The sequence below is a fragment of the Cnephaeus nilssonii genome (genome assembly GCF_951640355.1).
Source record: "Cnephaeus nilssonii genome assembly, chromosome: 7".
Taxonomy (NCBI): Eukaryota; Metazoa; Chordata; class Mammalia; order Chiroptera; family Vespertilionidae; genus Cnephaeus; species Cnephaeus nilssonii.
The window spans coordinates 70,255,724-70,280,971 of record NC_137078.1 but is presented as its reverse complement, the minus strand read 5'-3'; the positions used below and the strand labels follow the sequence as shown (position 1 = coordinate 70,280,971).

The window sequence follows — 25,248 nt, the reverse complement described above, 5'->3', positions numbered from 1 at the left end:
CTGCCTGCCTGGTCACCCCTAATTGCCCGCCCCCTGCTGGCCTGGTTGCCCCACGCAGCTTGCTGGTCAGTCATTTGGTCGTCCCTCACTAACCTCCCTGCCAGCCTGGTGGTAGGCAGCCATCTTTGTGAGGGTGTGATGATCAATTTGCATATTACCTCTTTATTATATAGGATTTTGAAACCATAATAAAGATATCCATGCTTGGTTCTTGAAACTTGAAAATTAAATGTAGAGTACTTTTACATTATGATTATCTAAATATTGTTAACTAAAGAAACAAGTAGTAAGTTATGATTATGCTTTCTTTTATTGGGTAACAATATCATGATCCCTAAGCTACTCGAAGGAAAATATTCTTACATCAAACTCAATGAATTCTCTTACAACTTTTGATTCTAGCATTTGTAAAATAACAAACACACTAGGTAAAGTACTAAAATTTATAATTTCCTCAGACCAATGCATGGTCTAACTTGCCACTAATATCAACGTCCAACGCCAGGCTTCCAAATTTAACACAATTATTTTGCATCTGTGTCTAAAAGTTTTATCACCTATAAAGGGTGCAGATTAAATCATAAGGATTCCCACCTGCCAGAGCATCGCGATAAAGCTGTACAAAATGATTAAAGATGTCCTTCGGCAGACACTTTTCATCAGGCAGACATTGTAGAAGAATGACGATCTCGGACTGACCCACTGCATGCATTCCCTTGGTTGTGAAACACCAGCACTTCCTGTTCACATCTACAGATGGAATAAAAATATAACAAAGACATTCCTCTCAACTCTTAACCTTTGAAAAATGCACAAAAATCTATTATAATACAGTAAAGAATAAAATGGATCATACTGTCTGTATAATTCAACCTGTGATTTGTACTGCATTGAGCCAAAGAACTACTGTAGAAAATAAAATATACCAATGCCTCTGGCTCTAGGCAAACCCTTAGAAAAACAATTGGAAGGGGAGTAAAAGAATAGTAAAAAAAAAAAAAAAAAAACTGAAAACTTTTAACTGCTATTATTAAAATAGTGTAATTATCAAAAGAAACAATATTCCTTTATAAATAAAATAAATACAATCAATCTACACATCCTTAGCTATAATGATTTTAAAAATCTATTTCCCCATCTTTATTTAAAAAAAACACCACCACACACTTCAACATAGGAATTACTTATGTAAGGCCTAAAACAACAACAGTAAAAGCCAATCTTACAGCTTTGAATTCAAGTTGTGGCCTAAAAAATATGTCTTTTATGTGTAAATTAATCTATGACTAAAAGATTCTAGATATTCTAATTATAGTCCTTTCTGCAAGAAAATTCTAGATCCTCAACAACATGACTTTACTTGGCTTCATGATGTAAAAAGTGATGAAAAAGATGGCTTTTCTGGACTACTTCCACTTCTTCACTATAGGGCTCTGTAGTCTTAATAGCATAAGCCATATATACTTAAAAATGTAGTTAAAAATGTTCAGTCCTTGGCACTTTTATCATTTGTATTCCAACATAGTGAGATCCCCAAAGGAATTGAAAAAGGATTCTAATAACATTATAAATACCACAATGTAAATCAAACTAACAAAAGATCCCTTCTTTCACTTTGGCAATTGTTACTTTATATACCTAAACAGATGGTGAGCTGTTTTGGTTCAGAAGATAGAGCATGGGCCTGGGACTGAAGGGTCCCAGGTTTAATTCCGGTCAAGGGCACATGCCCAGGTTGCAGGCTCGATCCTCAGTAGAGGGCGTGCAGGAGGCAGCCAATCAATGATTCTCTCTCATCATTGATGTTTCTATCTCTCTCTCTCCCTCTCCCTTTCTCTCTGAAATCAATAAATATATATATATATATATATATTTTTTAAAAAGGAATTCTAGGTTAGCCCTAGCTAATTTGGCTCAATGGATAGACCGTTGGCCCAAGGACTGAAGGGTCCCAGGTTCAATTCCAGTCCAGGCACACAGACTCAATCCCCAGCAGGTTGGTGCATGTGCAGGAAGCAACCAATTGATGTGTCTCTCTCACATCTATTTTTCTCTATGTCTCTCCCCCTCCCTTCCACTGTCTCTAAAAATCAATGGAAAAATATCCTTGGGTGAGGATTAACAAAACAAAACAAAATAAAGAAGTCTAGGTTAATTATTTTCTAAGTGTAACTTATAAACTAGATATGACAAATTGAAATTTTGACCAAGTTACTTTATTTTTTGTTTAGTTTTTTAAATTTAATTTATTAGGGGTGACAATTGGTTAATAAAATTATATAGGTTTCAGGGGTACAATTCTATAATATATCACTGTATATTGTATTGTGTGTTCACCACCCCAATGAGCAAATTATTTTAAAATTGATCCTAGAAGGAAAGATCACAAGCATTTCATAACTGGTCAAACATGCAAAGGTTTGTCTAGCAAGTAAACTAGAAAACTGCATTTCATCGATGTAGAACCTCTAAGGAAATAGATGTTTCTGGTTTCCAAGATCAACTTAAAACAAGCTCACAGTGGGAACTAGAGGACTGTTCTCCAGTGCTTCCTTCCTCTCTCCAAAACTGTGCCTATTAATATTCATCCAAAAGAAATGTGTTCTCTATTTTCCAATATCATCTTAGAATCAGGGGATTAAGTTACTGTCTTCTCTCTCTTCTGATGCCCAAGAAGGCACCAAGAATTTAGAAGTTTCTTCTGAATCATAAGAAGTACTAAAGCTTTACTACGTGTTAGTTAAATAATACTTCTCCCAAACAAAGTTTTGCACCATTGTTAAGATTTCTGAGATTTAAATCTGGCATGTATTTTTTTTTTACCCTCCTGGATAATATACCCACCACTGGTTATCCTGGTGGTAAGTTGTGACATAACATACTCATTTCAGGAAGAACCTAACTCAGATCAGTTCAAGTTTTCTTTGGCTCTCCTTCATAGAGAATTCACCTATCTCACCTCTATGACTTTTAGCAAGAGTTTCTGTTAGTCCCACAACTGTCCTCTGGGATATATTATTTTATACAAACCAACTTCTTCAGTACCCAGTGGTCAACAAGATGTGGCTCTATATAAAAATATTTGTAATAAATTTGAAAGCTTTATGTATTATCTATGAGTCAGTAAAGTATATCATTTTTTATTTTGAAAAACAAATTTCTAACTTACAATTTACAATTTTAACCATCGACAACAAATTCGCATTTAAAACAAATACAAGTGGGTCAGGGCCACCATCCTCCAACTGTTGCATCACTGAAATCTGTGATGGTTTCTCTTCCACAGCATAGTCTGTAAAGGGAAAAAAACAATGTAAGAGACTGGCTAAAGGGACAAACACAGAAAGAAATCTGATGGAAGAACAGACTGATTATGCAAAGGAAAGAGAGAGCATTTGGTTTATAGCTAGAGAGAATAGAGGTTTGTGCCTGCTAGCTCAATATCATTAACAGTGCCCTCTTTCACTCTCAAAAGTGACCCAGGCCAATTTGGAGGACAACATGGTTATCCTAGTAGAGATTGCTCCACAAAATGGTTTGTGCAAAATTTAAAAACAACCCTTTTATTTAACAAAAGTTCTCCAATAATCATAATAAGAATTTCACATATTACATGTTTTAAGAGCAACATTTTAAAGAATTCATGATATATAAGAAAGTGATAACATACTAATTACTTCTAGACAGGATGCCTAGCGGTTGAGGTAGAAGAGAATACTACTTTTTACTCAATGTCCCGTAGTGTAGTCTAAGATTTTTTACCATTAAAACATTAAACTTTAAAAATGCACCTAGAAAATAAGCCAAAAGTATCTTAAGTGATTGATTTCATGAAAAAATTCCTCTATGTAAAAGTCAAGAGTTCAGTACATATATCACCAAAATCACCAGTAAATCACACATCAGATTCTGAACATGAACAAGTTAATACTTGAGGCTCTGAATAGAACCCTTCCCATATAATCCCTGTAAGTACAGTACTATGTCATATTCAGCCACCACATTTTTGAATAATGGTAGTCATCTCAGTTTGAAGTCAAAATCATGGGTAATAACCACTGTAGAATATAAAAATAGTGGAAAGATACTGGAAACATGAAAATTGCTTATCAAATGCATCATTAAGGGACAGCCAGGTAGAACAAAACAACACCATTTCCCAATGACTAATAGAAACCAAAAAACTATTTTTTGGATGTATGGGAAATGTCTACCTATCAATGAAAATATTTATTAGAAAGGGAAATACTAAGTGACTTAAAAAAAAGAAAAAAAATTATGAAGTTATTTCACTGGAATATGACATTGCAAAACTATGGTGAAGAGAGAGAGTAATGTGCTTTAAGTAAGCAAATATGAGATAACCAGTTGTTTCAAGTAGAAGAGGTTTTGACAATTAGAGTTAATGGACATGACTTTTAATGAAAATGCAATCTTATTCATCTTAACAACAGAGTAGGCCAATACAATCTCTTATTAATCTAAGATTTATTAAAATAGCAAAAATTTGTCACCTACATAGTAATTTTACTTACAAAAGAATATTTTTAGGGGTCCCTGCCTGGTAAAGAAGCATAGGCATTATACAAAGCAAAAGAATGCTTAACTTTATGTGAAAGTTCACTGTTGAATTATCAGAACACTGTTGGATTTGATAGTACAATACATTCAGCCAACACTGCTGAGAGACTACTATAGGCACAGCACCATGCTAGCAGCAAAAGACACAAACATGCCCAGCCAGCATGGCTCAGTGGTTGAACATCGACCTATGGACCAGGTCACGGTCCAATTCCCGGTCGGGGCACATGCCTGGGTTGTGTGCTCAGTCCCCCGTGTGGGGCGTGCAGGAGGCAGCCGATCAATGATTCTCTCTCATCCCTGATGTTTCTCTCTCTCCCTCTCCCTTCCTCTTTGAAATTAATAAAAATATATTTAAAATAAAAAGATATAAACATAAATTAAGACTGAAGGAATTCATCTTCTAAGTGAAAGAATCAGACCTATAAAATATCTACATTACAATAAGAAAAAATGTAGTAACAGTCTACAAGAATTCCTACTAAAAGAGTAAGGACGCAAAACACTACTACAGAGACAACCTAGGTAAGGATTCAGAGGAGAGTTTTCCCCTAATCTGGATTTTGAAAGGTTGAGGAATTCTTCAAGGAGTCTAGGTTATAGAAGGGTATTCTAGGCAAGAAAATGATAATATTAATTACACTTTTTTTATTAAGTACTTTCAGATATGAAATCTGACTTAATATTCATGACTCTTAAATTAAGGTTGGTGTAGTTACTGTGTTTTTTTTTTTTTGTTTGTTTTTTTAATATATTTTATTGATTTTTTACAGAGAGGAAGGGAGAGAGATAGAGAGTTAGAAACATCGAAGAAAGAGAAACATCGATCAGCTGCCTCCTGTACACCCCCTACTGGGGATGTGCCCGCAACCAAGGTACATGCCCTTGACCGGAATCAAACCTGGGACCCCTGAGTCCGCAGGGCGACGCTCTATCCACTGAGCCAAACTGGTTTCGGCGTTACTGGTTTTTTTTAAAGACTAGGAAAAACATTCAGAGAGAATATATGGTTTGCCCACTGGATCACACAGCTACAATGGATTAGTACTGAGAGCAAAGCTCAGGTTTGTCCAGTTCTGAAGTCCATTCTCTTCCCACTCTTCCACAGCAGAAGAAAAGGCATGAAAGTATGCAAAGCGAATATTTAATACAGCAAATAAATTGTAGCATGCATGTGAACTGTAGAATGCATGAGGCAGTAGCTGGAAATAAAGTTAGAAAGATAAGTTGAGATAAAGTTATAAGGAACACTGTATGCTAAGGTAAGCAATTTATACTGAAGGCATCGAAAATCCATTGACTGTTCCTAAGCCAAAGCAATATATGATAATACTAGAGGCCCGGTGCACAAAATTCATGCACGGGGGTGTGTGTCCCTCAGCCCAGCCTGCACCCTCTTCAATCTGGGACCCCTCGAGGGATGTCCGACTGCCCATTTAGGCCCGATCCTACCAGTATCAGGCCTAAACAGGCAGTCGGACATCCCTCTCACAATCCAGGACTGCTGACTCCCAACCACTCGCCTGCCTGCCTTCCTGATTGCCCCTAACCACTTCTGCCTGCCAGCCTGATCACCCCCTAACCACTCCCCTGTCAGCTGATTGATGCCTAACTGCTCTCCCCTGCAGGCCTGGGTCCCTCCCCAACTGCCCTCCCTTGCAGGCCTGGGTCCCTCCCCAACTGCCCTCCCTTGCAGGCCTGGTCCCTCCCAACTGCCCTCCCCTGCTGGCCATCTTGTGGTGGCCATCTTGTGCCCACATGGGGGCAGCCATCTTGTGTGTTGGAGTGATGGTCAATTTGCATATTACACTTTGATTAGATAGGATCTTTGTTTAAAAAGGTAACTGGCTAGATGTGGAAGATAAAGTACAGAAAGACTGAAGGCAAGGAGACCAGGTAAAAGACTAGGAAAAAGTTGAGGAGAAATTATTGATAAAACATCCTTTGAAAATATGCTAATTGGATGCTGATCTGGGTATGTCAACAAGAAACTTTCACAAAAAGATAAACATTTTTTAAAATTGTTTCAAGTATTACAGATGTCCGATTTGTTTTGTTTGTTCCCATTAACCCCTTCCACCCTGCACCCGCCCCTCCCAGGCCTTCACCACTCTACTGTCTGTGTCCATAATATGCATATAGATTCCCTGGTTAATCACTTCCCACCCACCCCTCCACCCCATCTTCCCTCTGAAATTCTTCAGTCTGTTCCATGCAAAGACAGCATTCTTTAAATTGGATAATAATTTACTTATCAGAACTCACTAAAAATATTTTTAACAATAAAATTGCCATTTAATTTCAGTATCCTCCACTTAAATGTACACTAGAGGCCCGGTGCACAAAATTCGTGCACGGGAAGGGGGGTGTCCCTCAGCCCGGCCTGCACCCTCTCGTAATCTGGGACCACTGGCTCCTAACCGCTTGCCTGCCTGCCTGGCCTAATCGCCCCAACCCCTCTGCCTGCCTGCCTGATCACCCCTAACCGCCTCTGCCTGCCTGATGCCCCTAACTGCTCGCCTGCCTACCTGATCACCCCTAACCACTCGCCTGCCTGCCTGATTGCCCATAACCACTCTGCCTGCCTGCCTGCCTGATCGCCCCTAACTGCCTCTGCCTCGGGCCCTGCCACTGCAGATTTGTCCAGAAGGACATCCGGAATGACGTCCAGAAGGTCGTTCAGCTGTCAGGTCTAATTAGCATATCACGCTTTTATTATTACAGATTTTGAATGTGTATTACACTTCAAAACAAAAAGTTAAATTAATGTGCTGACGTATCAGGTGGGCCAACTCTAGAACCACAAGAAACACTTTAGAGTATTATATGCTTTAAAATATTTTCAGCCTGGCTAGTGTGGCTCAGTGGTTAAACATCGACCCATGAACCAGGAAGAGGTCACCTGTTTGATTCCCAGTCAGGGCACATATCCAGGTTACAGGCTTGATCCCCAGTAGGGGACACACAGGAGGCAGCCTGTCAATGATTCTCTCTCACCATTGATGTTTCCACCTCTCTTTCCCTCTACCTTCCTCTCTTTGAAATCAATAAAAACAAATTTAAAATACACAAATATTTTTAAAACCTGCCAATCAACTACATTTACACTAAAATTAAAAATATATCCTTCCAATAAATGAAATGACATCCTATATAATAAAGATGCAAATGGTCATTACACCATGAAGCGTAACGACCGACTGCGTAACGACCGGATCACAGATCAGCAGGAGGGTGGGGCAGCGAGCTATAAGCAGGCAGCAGAGAACTACAGGAGGGGACAGAGCAGCAAGCTTTGAGATGGGGGTGCGGGGGGAGGGGGACCGGGGGAGCTACAGGAGGGCGGGGCAGAGCTACTGGAGGGTGGCAGCAAGCTACTGGCGAGCTACTGGCGCACAGATTCATGTGCAGGGCTAATAGTTATCATATAAAAGCATAAATATCTACTCTAAAACAACCAGTAACAGCAACCATTAATTCCACGGTATTGAGTAGTTGATTTTTTCGTTAGAGAAGGGTGGTTATCACCTTCCCTTAATTAGAAGGCAATATGTAAGTACACAAACCTCCTTTTACACCAGTAGAGATGAGAATGGGAGGGAGACCATCTTCAGGAATAAGGTTCATTGCACTCCCAACAGGACTTCCAACCTGAGTTATATTCCCAGAGAACAGAGAAATATCTGTCTAGGAAAAGCAAATTAGCAAAGTGAGCATTATAGAGATGTTTAAGACTTTGAAAAATATAATAAAGAATATAAATGAAAATTGAAGTGAAAATTTGAAATTCATACTTTTTTTCATACTCATAAACCTATGGTTCCCCAGAAGACTGGGCTTATACTATAAAATTGTTCCCAACTGTACAGTCTCTCCTTTTGGCATCATCAAATCATAGTAATGAGAAAAGAGGCGAAGCTTCCCTTACCCAAGTTTCTTTTGCCATAAAAAACATATATATATATATATATTTAAAACTTGCAGTGTGAACAAACACAAAATTCAATGTTATCTCATAATTTCTGAACTTTTAATGTATTTGGTTTCTTAAAGTGTCATTTATACAGCTTTTTCAAAATATCTTTGGAAATAGTGGTGATGGTTGTACAATATTAAAGTACTTAATGCCATGGGTTGTGCAATTAAAAATCGTTAAGATGGTAAATTTTATGTTATATATATATATACTAGAGGCCTGTTGCACGATATTCGTGCTTCCTTCCCCTGGCTTCGCTGCCGGCCACCTGGGAGCCTCCAAGTCCCCGCTCCCAGGCTGCCCGGGAGCCGGCAAGTCCTCGCTCCCAGCCGCAGCACTGCTCCTGTAGCCCCCTCTGCCCCCCACCTCCCCCTCATAGCAGGCGTCTTGCCCCCCCGGCCGCTCCACGCCTGCATAGGCAAATTAACCCGCCATCTTTGTTGGATTAATTTGCATACTCACTCCTGATTGGCTGTGGGCGTAGCGGAGGTACAGTCAATTTACATGTTTGTCTATTATTAGGTAAGATTTTACCACAATAAAAAAAAATTAACTTTGATAACATATAGAGATTAAAATAGGTCATCATTGCCCTGGTTGGTTTGCCTCAGTGGATACAGTGTCGGCCTGCGGACTAAAGGGTCCCAGATTCGATTCTGGCTGGAGGCACATGCCTGGGTTGCAGGCTTGATCACCCCCAGTGGGGTACATGCAGGAGGCAGCCAATCAATGATTCTCTCTCATCATTGATGTTTCTATCTCTCTAGCTCTCTCCCTTCCTCTCTGAAATAAAAATATATTTATAAATAAATAAAATAAAATAGGTCTTCATTTTCATTTACTATGCCATGAAATAAAACTTAAATTTTCTTTGCATTAATATGATCATGCTAGATATCTATACTAATAAAAGTGTAATATGCTAATTAGACCAGGAGCCCTTCTGGGAGACCTTCCAGACGTCCTTCTGGACAAAGCCATGGTGGCGGGGCCGGGGCAGAGGCCGTTAGGGGCAATCAGGCCAGGAGGGGAGGGCAGCTGGGGGTGATTAGGCCAGCAGGTTGGGGTAGTTGGGGGTGATCAGGCTGGCAAGGTGGGGCAGTTGGGGGTGAGAAGGCCAGTGGGGGGTCAGTTGGGGGCAAGCAGACTGGCAGGCAGGTGAGCAGTTAGGAGTCAGCGGTCCTGGATTGCGAGCGGGATGTCCGACTGCCGGTTTAGGCAGGGATCAGGCCTAAGCCGGCAGTCAGACATCCCCCAAGGGGTCCCAGATTGGAGAGGGTGCAGACTGGGCTGAGGGTCACACCCCCATGCATGAATTTCGTGCACAGGGCCACTAGTATTTAATAAAGTATAATAAACACATTTTGAGTGACCCAGGCTTCCCTCGCAGCCCCAGCTTCATCCAGGTCGTCGAGAAGGACGTCCGGTCTAATTAGTACATCACGCTTTTATTATTATAGATATAGGGTGTCCCCAAAAATGTATATACACACTTTGAGTAATTATTAAGGCAGTGTTTATTAAAATACACTTCATTTTTATTTAACAGCTGTCAGCTGTTAAAGTGTGTGTACATTTTTGGGGGGATACCCTGTATGTATATGCTCATCAAGTTGTTTCCCAAAGATTAATTGTCCTAAAGCACTTTGCTATATATATATTTTAAAATTTAATAAATATTTAAATTACTTTTGAAAATATGTCAATATCACCCAGCCAGCATGGCTCAGTGGTTGAGCATCAACCTATGAACCAAGAGGTCACGGTTTGATTCCCAGGTTGCAGGCTCGATCCCCAGTGGGGGGCCTGCAGGAGGCAGCCAATCAATGATTCTCTCTCATCATTGATGTTTTTATTTCTCTCTCCTTCTCCCTTCTTCTCTGAAATTAATAAATATATATTTTAAAAAATATGTCAATATCTTTTATCTATACTATCTATAATTCAGTGGGAAACCATTATGACCGATTTCAAGGCATAGTATAGGAAATAAAGCAATATATTCTAACTTGCTACTTAATGATGCATTAATTCACCTTTTAATATAATAAGAAGTGACCACCTGGCCTCTACTTAAATACCATCTGTGAAAAGGTATTTATTTAATTTAGTGAGCACCTACTAACTGCCAGGTACTCTATGGGCCATAAAGATGAGAAAACTATATTCCAATCTGGCCTTAGAGAATTTGTTTTCCCTCATTTTACCAGATAAGTATTATAATAGAGTGTTGAACAATGTGAGACCACAGAAATAAAATAACTAACTTGGTTTAGTTTCTCTTAAACTGAGCTAAACCTTGTTTCCCTATAACATGTATCCACTACAGCTTCCTCATTCATTAAAAATTTTTTTATGTTAACCAGAGCAATTAGACAAGAAAAATAAAAGGCATCCAATTTAGAAAGAAATAAATCTCTCACTATTTACAGATGACATGATTCTATATAGAGAAAACAATAAAGATTCCACCAAAAAAACTATTAGCAACAACAACAAAAATACCTATGTTTTAAGAACCAATCATACAATTTAAAAGATGTAAAAAATTTTAATAGAAAACAAAGTCATAATTGCATAAACATCTTAGATATAATTGATTCAGGCAAGAATTGTCAAAGAACAGTGAAATCACTTGTGGAAAGATTGCTGGGAAAACAGGACATTCACAGTCTCAAAGTATCAACCCTCACATATTAACTGCAAAGAGGAATAGCTACTTTTGCAGTGGAGAAACACAGGAGATATCAATTTAACCAACTATCAAACTGATAATTTATGTGTTCCACTAAGAAATGGTCATCACTTAGGTGGTATTATTATTGCCAAAATGTTTAATCTGAAATTAATCATGAGAAAAAATCAGACAAATACAAATTAAGGACCTTATGCAAAACATGGCCTAGATATTCCAAAAATATTAATAAGGTTGACCTTGAACAATGCAGAGGTTAGGGGCATCCACAACTTGCACAGCCAAAAATCTGCATATAACTTAAGTCAGTCCTCCACATACGTGGATTCCCAACCATGGATTGAAAATATACTTGACCATTAAACAACACTGGTTTGAGCTGCATTTGTCTACTTAAACACAGTAAAATGAAAAGCAAATTTTGTTCTGAAGAAAACCAAAGAAACATGACAACTAAACGCAACTGTGATCCTTGATGGGATCCTAATTTTTAAAAAAGATTTTATCCTATACTACAGGCCTGGTGCACAAAATTCGTGCACGGGTGGGGGGGTGTCCCTCAGCCCAGCCTGCACCCTCTCCAATCTGGGACCCCTCGAGGGATGTCCGACTGCCCATTTAGGCCCGATCCTACCCTAAACGGGCAGTTGGACATCCCTCTCACAATCCAGGACTGCTGGCTCCCAACTGCTCGCTTGCCTGCCTTCCTGATTGCCCCTAACCACTTCTGCCTGCCAGCCTGATCACCCCCTAACCACTCCCCTGCCAGCCTGATTGCCCCTAACTGCCCTCCCCTGCAGGCCCGGTCACCCCTAACTGCCCTCCCCTGCAGGCTTGATCACCCACAACTGCCCTCCCTTCCAGGCCTGGTCCCTCCTAACTGCCCTCCCCTGCAGGCCTGACCGCCCCCAACTGCCCTCCCTTGCAGGCCTGGTCCCTCCCAACTGCCCTCCCCTGCTGGTCATCTTGTGGTGGCCATCTTGTGACTACATGGGGGCAGGCATCTTGTGTGTTGGAGTGACGGTCAATTTGCATACTACTCTTTTATTAGATAGGATAGAGGCCTGGTGCACGGGTGAGATCCAGCTGGTTTGCCCTGAAGGGTGTCCCAGATCAGGGTAGGGGTTCCCTTGGGGCATAGGGCGGCCTGGCGAGGGGCCTGTGGAGGTTTGCAGGCTGGCCATACCCCCCGGCGACCCAAGGGGAGGCCCTGGTATCTGGGATTTATTTATCTTCTATAATTGAAACTTTGTAGCCTTGAGCAGAGGCCAGGGTCGGCCAGGGCGGGCAGGAAGCTTGGCTTCCTCCATTGCCAGGGAAACCCAAGCCTCCTGCTTGCTCTGTGGCCGCAGCCATCTTGGTTGGGTTAATTTGCATGCTCACTCCTGACTGGCTTGTGGGCGTGGCTTGTGGGCGTAGTGGAGGTACGCTCAATTTGCATGTTTCTCTTTTATTAGTGTAGATAATATAGAGGTAATATACAAATTGACCCTCACAAGATGGCCGCCCCCATGTGGTCAAAGATGGCCACCACAAGATGGTAAGCAGGGGAGGGCAGTTAGGGGCGACCAGGCCAGCAGGGAAGGGCAGTTAGGGATGACCAGGCCAGCAGGGGAGGGTAGTTAGGGGCAACCAGGCTGGCAGAAGGCAGTTGGGGGCAACCAGGCCTGCAGGGAAGGGCAGTTGAGGGGGACCAGGCCTGCATGGGAGGACAGTTGGGGGGCACCAGGCCTGCAGGGGAGGGCAGCTGGGGGCAACCAGGCTGGCAGGGGAGGGCAGTTGGGGGCAACCAGGCTGGCAAGGGAGGGCAGTTGGTGGTTACCGGGCCGGCCGGGGAGGGCAGTTGGGGGCGATCGTGCCAGCAGGGGAGGGCAGTTCGGGGCAATCGGGCCGGCAGGGGAACAGTTAAGCATCGATCAGGTTGGCAGGGGAGTGGTTAGGGGGTTATCGGGCTGGCAGGCAGGCGAGTGGTTGGGAGCCAGTGGTCCCAGATTGCGAGAGGGATGCCCAACTGCCAGTTTAGGGGATCGGGCCTAAACCGGCAGTCGGACATCCCCCGAGGGGTCCCAGATTGGAGAGGGTGCAGGCTGGGCTGAGGGGCACGCACCATCCCCCCCCCCCCGCAAGTGCACAAATTTCGTGCACCGGGCCTCTAGTTTAATAATAAAAATTTTATATATGTGCACTTGTGTATAAATAAAATCTATAAAGAACATTATTGAAACAATTGAGCAAATCTGAATATGGACTATATATTAGATAATAGAATTACATGTTAAATTTCTTTCTCATATGATAACTGTATTCTGTTTATGAAAGAAAATAGCTTGTTCTTAAACGATGAAGTACAAATAATCCTCAAATGGTTCATCAAAAAAATAACTGCGTGTGTGTGAGAGTGTGTGCGTGTGTGTGTGTAAGGGTAAAACAAATATTTCAAAATGTGAACAATCAGTAAATGTAAGTGAAGAGTATATGGGTATTCACTGTACTATTCTTGCAACTTTTCTATGAGTTTGAAAATTTTCCAAACAAACAAGTGAAGGAAAAAGAAGGAACTTTCTTGACAAAGTGATTATAAAAATTCAGAGAAAAATAAGATAGTTCTGGCTGGAACCCTTTGTAACCTTAGGGGGGAAAAAAGACTTAGAATATTTGAAGACAGATATGACATGGTTTAATGTTCCTTCACCAAACAGGAAATTTAGCTCTGTATGTCAATAAATGTAATATTAATAACATGCAATTTCAGCTAAAATAAAATCCATAAATTATGTAAATCCCTGAAAAAAATCACTGATCATAAATATAAATAGTAACTAACAACTCTATAAAAACTTCAAGAGTAAAAACTTTTTATCTAAATTTGATCCTCTTGTTTCATTTTTTTTAAATGGACACATATACTTAGGTGGAATTAACATAAGCTTTATTATAGCTTTGACAACCAAATTCAAGGAGGCAATGAGCAATAGAAAGGGTACCACTGTATAGAAGTATATTTGCTCATTTTGACCCGAGATGACTCTTGTTTACTCACTGAGTCCAGAAAAAGTAGCTAGTATTTGTCCCCTTCTGAAAATTAGGTCCCAATGAAAGAGAATTCCATTAGCCCCAAAATTGTGACTAGTACTAGTATACTGTACCCTATAAATACACACACATGCACTAAACTGTATCCAAACTGTATCCACAGAAAGGTCACTCAACTTATAAAAAAGCAAGACAGAGGCAGCACATGCTAAGGAAAGTAAGCACTCACTTTTAGTTACCATTTTGTTTTCTTACCTCTGCTGGTAAAGGACTGGTAGTTACTGGCTTGACTGGGTCATGTGACACAGCCAGGGTTCCTGCAGAGGAAGTTCCATTCATTGTTAATTTGGATGCATCAGCAACTTCTCCATTAGGCAAGATCCCATCAGCAAACCAAACTCGCCTCTGCTCTCTGGGCTGAGCCACTTAAGGAACCAGAAAAATAAGAGGCATCAATGTGACATCGGTAGGGTTTCTAACATCAAAGAAGAGAAGGTCACCAATTCCAGATGTAAAAAATAAAATAAAAATCACTATTTAGCATCTTATAATTAGAAATATAAGAACTGTAACTATGTGTAAAAGTGGTTATAAATTAATAAAATACACATTTAAGTATATTTTACTTCTATAACTTATATGCAAAGATTTAAAACACTTTGGTTTAAAATATGAAGAATTCTTAAATACACCTATGATTGTATCACATACTCTGTCCCATGACACTAAAAGAGAAAACTAAAGAAGGTGTTTTAAGTGCCTAGGAAATAAATAGCAGGGGGAAAATATCTAGCAGTAGACATCCACATCTCCTAAAAAGATGAGGTTCCATAGGAATTAAATATCTGGAAAAGTGTTATGGTATTTTTAAAGGGCAAAAGACACCCTGAAGAATCTTGAAGAATCATTAATTAAAAAGGAAGAATTGGCTCAGACATGTAAGCATTGGGAAGCAAACTGACCAGAACTTTGGCTAAAGTGTAACTGAAGGAGAAAAAGACTTATCTGGCAGTGAAAAAGCAGTTGGCATTTTAGTAAAAGAACAAGAGAAAGCTGGAAAACTGAATCTGATGAAATAATATTTTTAAATCCAGTTTTGGAAATCAATTCAAAGAGCCAAAACAAAGAGAGATAAGAGAAGAACAACAAAAATGACAAATGAAGTAAAGAGAATAAAGGTTTTAAGAAAGAAAACCTGAACTCATAAAAATACAGAGTATCATTAAGGGATGATCTGAAGAAAGGGGAAAATGGGGAAGAGTATGATAATGTCAATAGAAGTCTTTGGTCTTCAAAAGGGGAGAAGGGCTATTAAGCAAGGGGAAGGGAATACTACTAGACAAAAAAAAATTAATGCAAGAAGATTGATTTTAATTATCAAGGGAAACTTCCTAATAAGATCATTTTAAGGAAATATGTAATTGTTACTTTTACTACTGATAATCAATCCCCTGAATTTACAAAGTGCCTTTCATCTGACAATATCATAGAGATATAATTAAAATAAGTTTAGCCTATAATTTCCTACCTTCCATATGTTATAATCAGAATTAAAGTTCTGAATTTTATAAAGATCTATGTACCTAACACAATATTTCCATATTTTTATATGAATAGATTAAAAATGAAGAGAAAATGGCTCTGTATATGTCAAAAAGCAATGGGCTGGTCAGAGGAAGAACTCTCATTTTCATCACTTAGTGAACTCCTATAAAAGAACATTAAAGTAGGCATGAGGTTAGGATTTTACAGGCAGACTTCAAAATCTGCATCTCTTTTCAAATATAAGCAGTGTAATTGCTCCATTCTAAAATTAAAGAGAACACTGGCATATTTTAGAGATGCCTCCAAAATATCAGGCAATACAATATTATTCTTTACTTGCCCGGAAATAGTCTCAACACATTTCTCACCTTGTTCTTCCACTTTAATAACCATCCAAAGGGACTTATCTGTAGTGTTTTAAAGACTTGTGCTGTAAAATCACATCAGCACCTTTTCAGAGGAACTTGGTGAGGAAAAAGAGAGAACACCACATGATCCCCTACCTTCTGCTCCAGGGTGCTTTAAAACTCCCACAGGTACCATCACAGTGGGAGGTGGAGAGCTCAGGGCTCCTGAGGCCTGAGCTTGCTGCAAGGGAGGGATAGTAGAACAGTATTCAGCAGGATTGTTAGGGTTAGGGCTCTGGCTTGAGGCACTCATCATGTTCTCCCAGGCTTGAGCTAAAGCAAATACAGACACAATCAATGTGAATGGATTGCAAAATATGGACATCAAGACCTCCAAATACTGGATAAATAATGTAGCTCCTCCTCATTAACACTCATAGTATGTCTCTCTTCTAGCTGGCTAGTGAAGTAGTATTAAGGAGATAAGTAATTTTAGTCAATAAAGGAAACCATTTAGTTAAGTAAACTATTTGGAAGCAAGAAATAAGAATTACATGATACTTCTAATACAGACTGATAGGTCAGTCTGAGGTTAATGACTAGGCCCCTGGCTTCTGTAAAGGAGACCACACATTGCCTTAAGAGGGAATGAAACATCAAACTTATTAAGGATTTGCAACGGGGGTAGCACTTAGGCATTTGGAGGTGGGGTGGGGAGGTTTAATGTTCAATACATTTTATAAAGTTCTAGCAAAAATAAAAATAAGGGGCTAAAATAACATGACTCCATTGTATAATATTTTCTTTGTCATTTCTAGACTTTTAGATTCTTCTCTTAGTTAAGGTAAAATCTCATTTAAAAAAATCTGAAGCCTAAAGCTCAGGTGAATGCATCTCAACACTTTTGTGGATTCTGCTTTTGTGCAATGATCACCCTGAGTAAAAGTATCCAGCAAAAACAATCATTTCACATCTTTGGTGTGTCTCAAGAGCATAGGTCCCATTTGAACATGAAAATGTGCCAATATCCTATAAGTGCCATCAATAAATATAAATGCTCACAATATGTTAAAATACTATATTTTGTCAGTCTATAATTTAACTAAATACTGACATATAGACTTTAAAGTAAATAGGATGAAAGATGCTACAGAAATGAAAGATTTCAAATTTTATATTCCAGGTTCAGATAATATCACATGCCCAGGAATAGACACCACCCAATTTTTTTAACATCTTTTTACAAATCTCATTCAATGTCCAAGAATGATCCATAAGATTCTGAATATTTATTGCCTCCAAACTGCAGGACAAGGCTGGAAACAACAGTTATGTTCCTTTGAAAGCATTGGCAGAAAGAAGGGAAGAGAAAAGGAAAAAGGGACAGGGAACACTGAAAAGCATCAAATTAAATATTCCGTAAAAGACTGGGCTAAGCCATGCGAGAGAAAAGACACTGGTAAAACCAGGAAAAGTAAATTATTTTAGGATCCCATTAAGGGCATCTTTGCTTAACAAAATGTAAGTAGTCCACATGAATCCTCTGCCATTTCCTTCATCTTTAGCTTTGCCAAATTAAAATAAAATAAAGCTATCAAGTTGAAAGACCTCATCAAATACAAGTGGTATTGGGTACTGTAATTAAGCAGCATGCTCTTAACTGTGGATATATGTTCGAAAATGAAAGCAAGAATCAAAATTACCAATTGAGCAACAGAGTGAAATAACCATTTAAAAAATGACCTTTAAGAGTAAAGAGAATGAATTCATATTTGAACAAAATTATAAGAATTCAGAAATGGGAGGAAATTGGGTAGCTCAAAGGAGATTAGAACAGATCAGATTAACTGACATGCAATAGGTTAATAAGCCAGCAACAGGAAAACATCACTATGAGCAACACAGACAGAGCAAGAGGGGCCTCGAGCAGGTAAGTTTCGGCTTCCAGGAGGCACACTACCCTGGCACAGGCAGCAGTGGTATCCAAGTTCAACATTTTATGTCTATTAGTAATTGTTTTGACAACTGTACAAAGATGCACTCAAAGAGGAAAATACTACAGCCTAATCAATTATATATCTCTAAGAGAATACTCTGGTGGCTTTTGTTTGTTTGTTTAACTAAAATGCCTTGGGTTCATTTCCAATCCTGCAACAAAGGAACACTGGATAAGCTATATTTATCTTCTCCTGGCCATATATATATATATATATATATATATTTTACCATGTAACTAAATTCAAAACCATTATCCTTGTAACAAATCTAAGTAGTATTAAGGAGATAATAGAGAAATGCAATTTTCTATTTGATCCTAGATGCTAAAATGTTTATTTTTAACAAGGTGAATGAAACAAGATGTTAATAAGAATATATTCTAAGTTATTAAGGTATTTCCTAGAAAGAGATAGCTTCCCTTGAAAGGAAAACCTCAGTCCAATTTTAATATTTCATCATCTAAGTGGTCAAGAGTCCCCTACCCCCATCCCACTCCAATCATTTCACAGAATATTAACAGCCATATAGCACCAGATTTCCACAAGAACTTCCATTCTTTCTGCAAAACTTACCTGACCTTAGCATTCATTCATTACATTAGGCACAGGAATTCTAAAATGCTAAAATATTTTTAAAACATGGAAATTTAGCTCAATATTTTTAATTAAAGTTATGACATTTCAGAAGCTAAACAACGTGTAGAGAAAGGCAGGAAATTCTCTTGTTCTCAATAACTGTGATTTCAACCCGTTTTAATACTTACCATTCATTAGCACTGAGTGGCAGATTACACATACTCTAGCTTCCTTTCTATCCATGTATAACAATTTACATTTCAGGCTACAGCAGGAAGCACAGAAAACCTGCAGGAAAAAGAACATAATAAATTTACTTAGGATCACAGTAGAAAGGGAGTAAACCAGTACTGACCAACACTGACTGATAGGAAACCTTATTATTACAACACTAAAAACATTAAAGGAAAACGCAGTTGAGCACAAGACCCAATTCAAAAGCAATAGTGTGAGATTACATGTCTGCCAGCAATAAGAAAAGTGAAGTTTGGCTAAAAATAAAAATCTTAGCCAAGATTAGCAAATACACATGTGGGGATGGAGGGTTAGAATCTGAACTGCCCTTAGGCAAAATTCCTACACACAATATCAAATAACATAGGCATTTATAGTTACATCTGCTATTTCTATTTGGAAAGGTAACATAGCAGGGTGAAATAAACAAAGACTAGGAATTCTGGGTTTTAACTTCTGTATTTTTACTACCCTTATGTGAGGAATAATAATCATATCTAGCACCTTATTTTCACTAGCACCTTATTTCACCTTCCAGGCTTGACTCTTGATAATCTTACTTCTTTTTCCATTCCACACCAGGCAAAAGAATCTCCTTAGCTCCCTGTGAAGATTTATTTTCTTCAGAACTCATTAGTCACTTATCCCAGAGAGCTTCATACAAGCAGAAAGCTGTTCTCAGTAAATTCTACTAATACAGTTTTTATGGCCAATATGAATCTACTAGAGGCCCGGTGCATGAAATTCATGCACAGAGGGGGGGAGGGGCGTTCTCAGCCCGGCCTGCACCCTCTCCAATACGGAACCCCTCGGGGGACATCCCCCTCGCAATCCGGGACGACTGGCTCCTAACCACTTGCCTGCCTGATCGCCCCTAACTGCCCTCCCCTGCCAGCCTGATTGCGCCCCTAACTGCTCTCCCCTGCCAGCCTGATCACCCCTAACTGCCTCTGCCAGCCTGATCGCCCCAACTGTCCTCCTCTGCCGGCCTGATCTCGACCCCAACTACCCTCCCCTGCAGGCCTGATCTCACCCCCAACTGCCCTCCCCTGCCGGCCTGGTCGCCCCCAATTGCCATCCCCTGCCAACCTGATCTCACCCCCAACTGACCTCCCCTGCCAGCCTAATCACCCCTAACTGCCTCTGCCTTGGCCCCCACCACCATGGCTTTGTCCAGAAAGAAGTTGAACGTCTGGAAGATGGCCGGTCAACCCGGTCTAATTAGCATGTTACCCTTTTATTAGTATAGATAGATTATATAGCATAGGATTGCTTAAATGGGGGGGGGGGGGGGCTTTTTCAGCAGGAGGAGATGCTCTTGGCAGACAAAGACACATAATCCCTATATCTGGACTGATAGCTAGCCATATGCACTATACTGCCAAACCGATAATTAAAAAATTAAATCTCTTTCTTACACCTTACATCAAACAGCTGTTGCCCTTAAAACCCCTCCTCAGCCCCCACCTTAGGTTCTGCCTTCACAGTTCACCCAGAGTAGGTTCTGATTGGTTGGTTTCTATGCCAGTCAGCATCAAAAGCTCCACCTCCTAGGCAGCCATTGGTTCCTCGCAATTCACCCAGATATGGTTCTGATTGGTCAGTTTCGATGCCAGTTAGCATTTCCGGGCCTATCTCCAGGCCTGATCAGCAGCTGCCCCGGGCTGCTGGCAAGTGGGCTGAACTACTGACCTCTGGGAGAGAGAGAAAGAGGCTTGGCTGCTGGCGAGGCCCAGAGAGAGAAGCAGCCTGGCATTCAGTCAAGCCTTCGGTTGTTTTGGATGTTACGACCCTGGCTCTTTATATATATAGATAGCTTACAAAGATGAACCAAGAAATGAAGTCATATCAAAGACAGTGTGAGAGAGATCATCTCCTCTCTCTCTAGATGTTATTAATACCTAGCTACTATGACTACCAATTTACAGTTTTCAGAGGCTTTATATTTTCAAAGTAACTCTGAGATGTAGGAAGAACATGGGATATATTATTATTTTATCCCAAAAGAAACTAAGTTTGGATGGTTAAATGACTTGCTCAAGTTCACTGCAAATTGTATAAATACTAGGAACTCCACATCTATTATCTCATTTAACCTTGAAAATTCTATGAAGACATTTATAATTAACAGTTAAATAAACAAATGCTCAGTCGTACAGCTAGTAAGTTACATAAGCTTCTACAGGCTCTGTTCTTAACCACTATGTGATATATTGCCTCATACTAATTCATGTATTTCATGAATTCACCCAGAGACTTGACTTTTCCTTCTCCCTCATCATGACCACATCCAGTCAGTCACTAGGTCCTGTTGGTTTTCCCTCTTAAACAGTTCTCCCCACTCTTCCTCTCCATCACTAATACTGCTGCCTTTTTTCAGGCCTTTATAATCTGAAGCCTAAAATATCATCATATCAATTATCTGTCTTTCTAATCTTCAGATACATCTTCCCAATTCATCTTTCACCCAAATGTGAAATGACAGAGCTTTTTAAAATGTAAATTTAATTATGTTTACCTTCCTTAAATCCTTTAATTACCTTTCTAATCAAGAGGTAAAACCAAGACACAATTTATTCATTTACTCCACAGATATTTGAGCCCTGACGTGCTGGGCACCATGCTACCCCATTGGGTGTGGCAGTGATCAAACAGACATAGTCCTTGCCTTTGTGGAATTAACGGTCTATGGAGGTTATAATCTAAAAATCAAACAATCATACAAAGTACATGTAAAATTACTTGCTGCAAAAAACTGCATAGTAAAAAAAAAAGATCATGTAATCTAGGCTTACTGGATTGGCAGGGTCAGGGAAGGTTTTATTTAGGAAATGACAGAGATAAAATCTGAAGTATGGGTAAAGGTTTTCTATGCATAAAATGTTACTAAGAAGTGAAACAATAATAAGCAGAGGAAATGGCATGTGCACAGGTTCCATTAGGGGAAGAAGGATGGCTCCATCAAGGAAGTAAAAACAAGTTAATGTCGCTAGAGACCTGAGAATTAAGGGCTGCATGGAATAAGAGAAGGCCAGACCAAGCAAAGGTTCTACAGGTTGTATGAATAATTTTGGTCTTTTTATTACATCAATGGGAAATCACTTAAATATTTTAATCAGATAAAGACATGACTATATCTGCATTGTTACAGTATAGAGGAGAAATGGAGGGGAGAAAGAATAAATTTGGGATGGTTCAACATACAAAAATCAATCAACATAATATACATTAACAGAATGAAGGGGAAAACCCCAAATGATCATCTCAATTGATGCAGAAAAGGCATTTGAAAAAATTCAACACTCTTAATAACAAAAACACTAAAAAAACTAGAAATAGAAGGAAAATACCACAATGTAATAAAGTCCACATGTGAAAAAGCCACAGCAAACATCATACTCAATGGTGAAATACAGAAAGCCTTTTCCTCTAAGATCAAGAACAAGGCAAGTATGCCTGCTTTCCCATCTTCTTTTCAACATTATACTGGAAGTTCTAGCCAAAGTAATTAGGCAATAAAAAATAAATAAAGGCATATAATTGAACAAGAAGTAAAATTATATGTCTGCAGATGATATGATCTTGTATGTAGAAAACCCTAAAGATTACACACACACACACACACACACACACACACACACCCCAAAAAAAACAAACACTGTTAGAACTAATAAATGAATTCAGCAAAGTTGCGGGATACAAAGTCAACACACAAAAATCAGTTGCATTTCTATACACTAATAATGAACAATCTGAAAAGCATTATGCTAAGCGAAATAAGCCAGTCAGAGAAAGATAAATATCACATGATCTCACTCATTTGTAGAATATAATGAACAACATAAACTGATGAACAAAAACAGATCCAGAAACAGAGAAGCGTCGATCAGACCGTTAAACCTCAAAGGGAAGGTAGGGGAGGGTGGGGGTAAGGGGGAGAGATCAACTAAAGGACTTGTATGCATGCATATAAGCCTAACCAATGAACACAGACACCAGGGGGGTGAGGGCATGAGTGGGAGGATGGGGGGGGCAATGAGGGGATAAGGACACATATGTAATACCTTAATCAATAAAGAATAAAAATAAAAAATAATCGAAAAACTTGAACAAATCTGTCACAAAAGAGGATATTTGAATGGCCAATAAACTCACAAAAAGATGCTTGAAATAATTTGTCATTAGGGAAATTCAAATTAAAACTATCACACACCCAGTAGAATGATTAAAATTAAAAAAAAAAAAACCCAAGTATGTATTGATAGGGATATGGAGCAACTGAAATTCTCATGTACTAATGGCAGGAGTGTAAATTGGTATGACCATTATGGATTGGTATCCATAATATCTGAATATATGCATATTTCATGATCCAGCATTTCTACTCCTAAATGTATGTGTAACAGAAATGAAAACATATGTCCACAAAAAAAAAAAAAATCAGTTGCGTTTCTATACACTAATAATGAACAATCTGAAAAGGAAATTATGAAAACAAATCCATTTATAACAGCATCAAAAAGAATAAAATAACAGACTGGATAAAATATTTGTGCCATATATAACAAAGAGCTAAGATTCATTATATATTAAAAGCTTCAATAAACTAATAAAAAATACACATACCTTCAAGGAAAAAGATGCAAAGAACTCACACAATTCACAAAAAATATATTAAATGGTCAACAAATATAGATATATTAAATATCACTCATGACAATAAAAAATTTTAAATGATGTATTTTTTCCTACTGTACAAGCAAAGATTTTTTTTAAAAAAACCTGATATTATCCAATGGTGGTGAGGGTGCAGAGAAAAGATAAACTTTCTCTTATATCCTGCTAGTGATATTATAAATCGGTAAGTTAATTTAACAATATCTCTAAAATTTTTAAGTGTTCATTCCTTTTGACCCAACACATGCAATTTTAAAGATATGGCCTACTAAGAACTTCTACATGTATAAAGAGATGTACACAAAAATTATCTATATACAGCTTATAATAACCAAAAGTTATAAATAACCCAAACTGTACTGGAACAATTAAACTGAGTATAATCAATCATAAAATGGAATTCAGTCTGTAAAAAAGAATGAGATCATTCTGTTTGTACTATTCAGGCTGTAAAAAGAATAAGACAGTTCTGTTTGTACCGACTAACATGGAAAAGTAAAGTAAAATAAGTTGGAGTAAGACAGTGGATAGAAATAGGGCCTTTTTCTTTCACTTTTTATATTTTATGTAATTTTTAGATGTTAGATTGGAATATTTATTTTGAGATTGTTTTCTGTATTTAAAAATATGGAAGAAAAAATAATATTAAGTTGATGTTACAAGTTGCATTATGTCTGCACCAAATAAATATGTTGAAGTCTTAACCCCCAATTCTTCAGAATGTGACCTCATTTGGAGACAGGGTCTTTACAGAGGTAATCAAGTTAAAATGAGGTCATTAGGGTGGGCTCCTAATCCAACATGACTGGTGACCTTATAATAGGAAAAAGTTGGACACAATACACATATACAGAGAGAATAACATCTGAATATAAACACAGCCATCTACAAGTCAAGGAGAAACATATGGAACACATCCTTCCCTCACAGCCCTCAGAACGAACTAACTCTTGTCATTACCTCAATGTCAGACTTCTACCCTATGGAATTGTAACACAATAAATTTCAGTTGTTTAGACACCCAGTTAGTGGTATCCTATACAGCAGCCTTAGGAAACTAATACAGTTGGGAACTTTTAGAAGTGGAAAGAGGGCTTGTGCTTTGGCAAAATAACCACGAGCAAAAATGAAGAAAAGAAAAAGAACACAAAAAGAATCCCACAAAATTATCTTTTTGAAAAACTAAGGTAGGGGGCAGCATAATGCAGTTAAACAGAAAGACCCAAGAATATCCATCCTTCCCAATATCCCATGGGCCTAACAATAGTGTGGGGTGGATCCTTTATGTTTCCAATGGGATTAGAAAAAGGCACAGAAGTTAGAAAAGTAGATGACTTGCCAAGAACTACCTAGAATGGAGAGGAAATGAGACACAGGTAGAGGATGCATTTCTGTAGAATCACCCAGGCCAGAGAACTACGTGGAAATCGAATGTCACATATACCACAACATTGGACAGTGTCTGTGACTGACATAGTGTACCGCAATACAAAATTGATAAAAAACCTAGAAACATTGACCCTGTTCTCAAAAAGACAAAGGCTATGATGTAATAAAATACTCAGGTCAATAGAATAAGTATTTAAA

The 25,248-nt window shown here is 38.9% G+C and overlaps 1 protein-coding gene across 3 annotated transcripts in view; it reads right to left on the bottom strand.

Moving 5' to 3' along the window:
- Positions 1 to 25,248, bottom strand: part of ZFYVE9 (zinc finger FYVE-type containing 9) — a gene marked incomplete at its 3' end in the record, with an annotated part of 130,264 nt that overhangs the window by 38,290 nt on the left and 66,726 nt on the right. For 2 of the 3 annotated variants that reach the window (XM_079777030.1, XM_079777029.1), the window contains 6 exons: positions 18,939 to 19,038; positions 16,334 to 16,510; positions 14,541 to 14,710; positions 8,148 to 8,268; positions 3,170 to 3,292; positions 595 to 750 (listed from right to left, as the gene is read on the bottom strand). In XM_079777030.1, coding sequence (XP_079633156.1) covers positions 595 to 750; positions 3,170 to 3,292; positions 8,148 to 8,268; positions 14,541 to 14,710; positions 16,334 to 16,510; positions 18,939 to 19,038 — 847 coding nt within the window. The remainder of the gene's footprint in view (positions 1 to 594; positions 751 to 3,169; positions 3,293 to 8,147; positions 8,269 to 14,540; positions 14,711 to 16,333; positions 16,511 to 18,938; positions 19,039 to 25,248) is intronic. The other variant, XM_079777031.1, reaches the window with a different exon arrangement.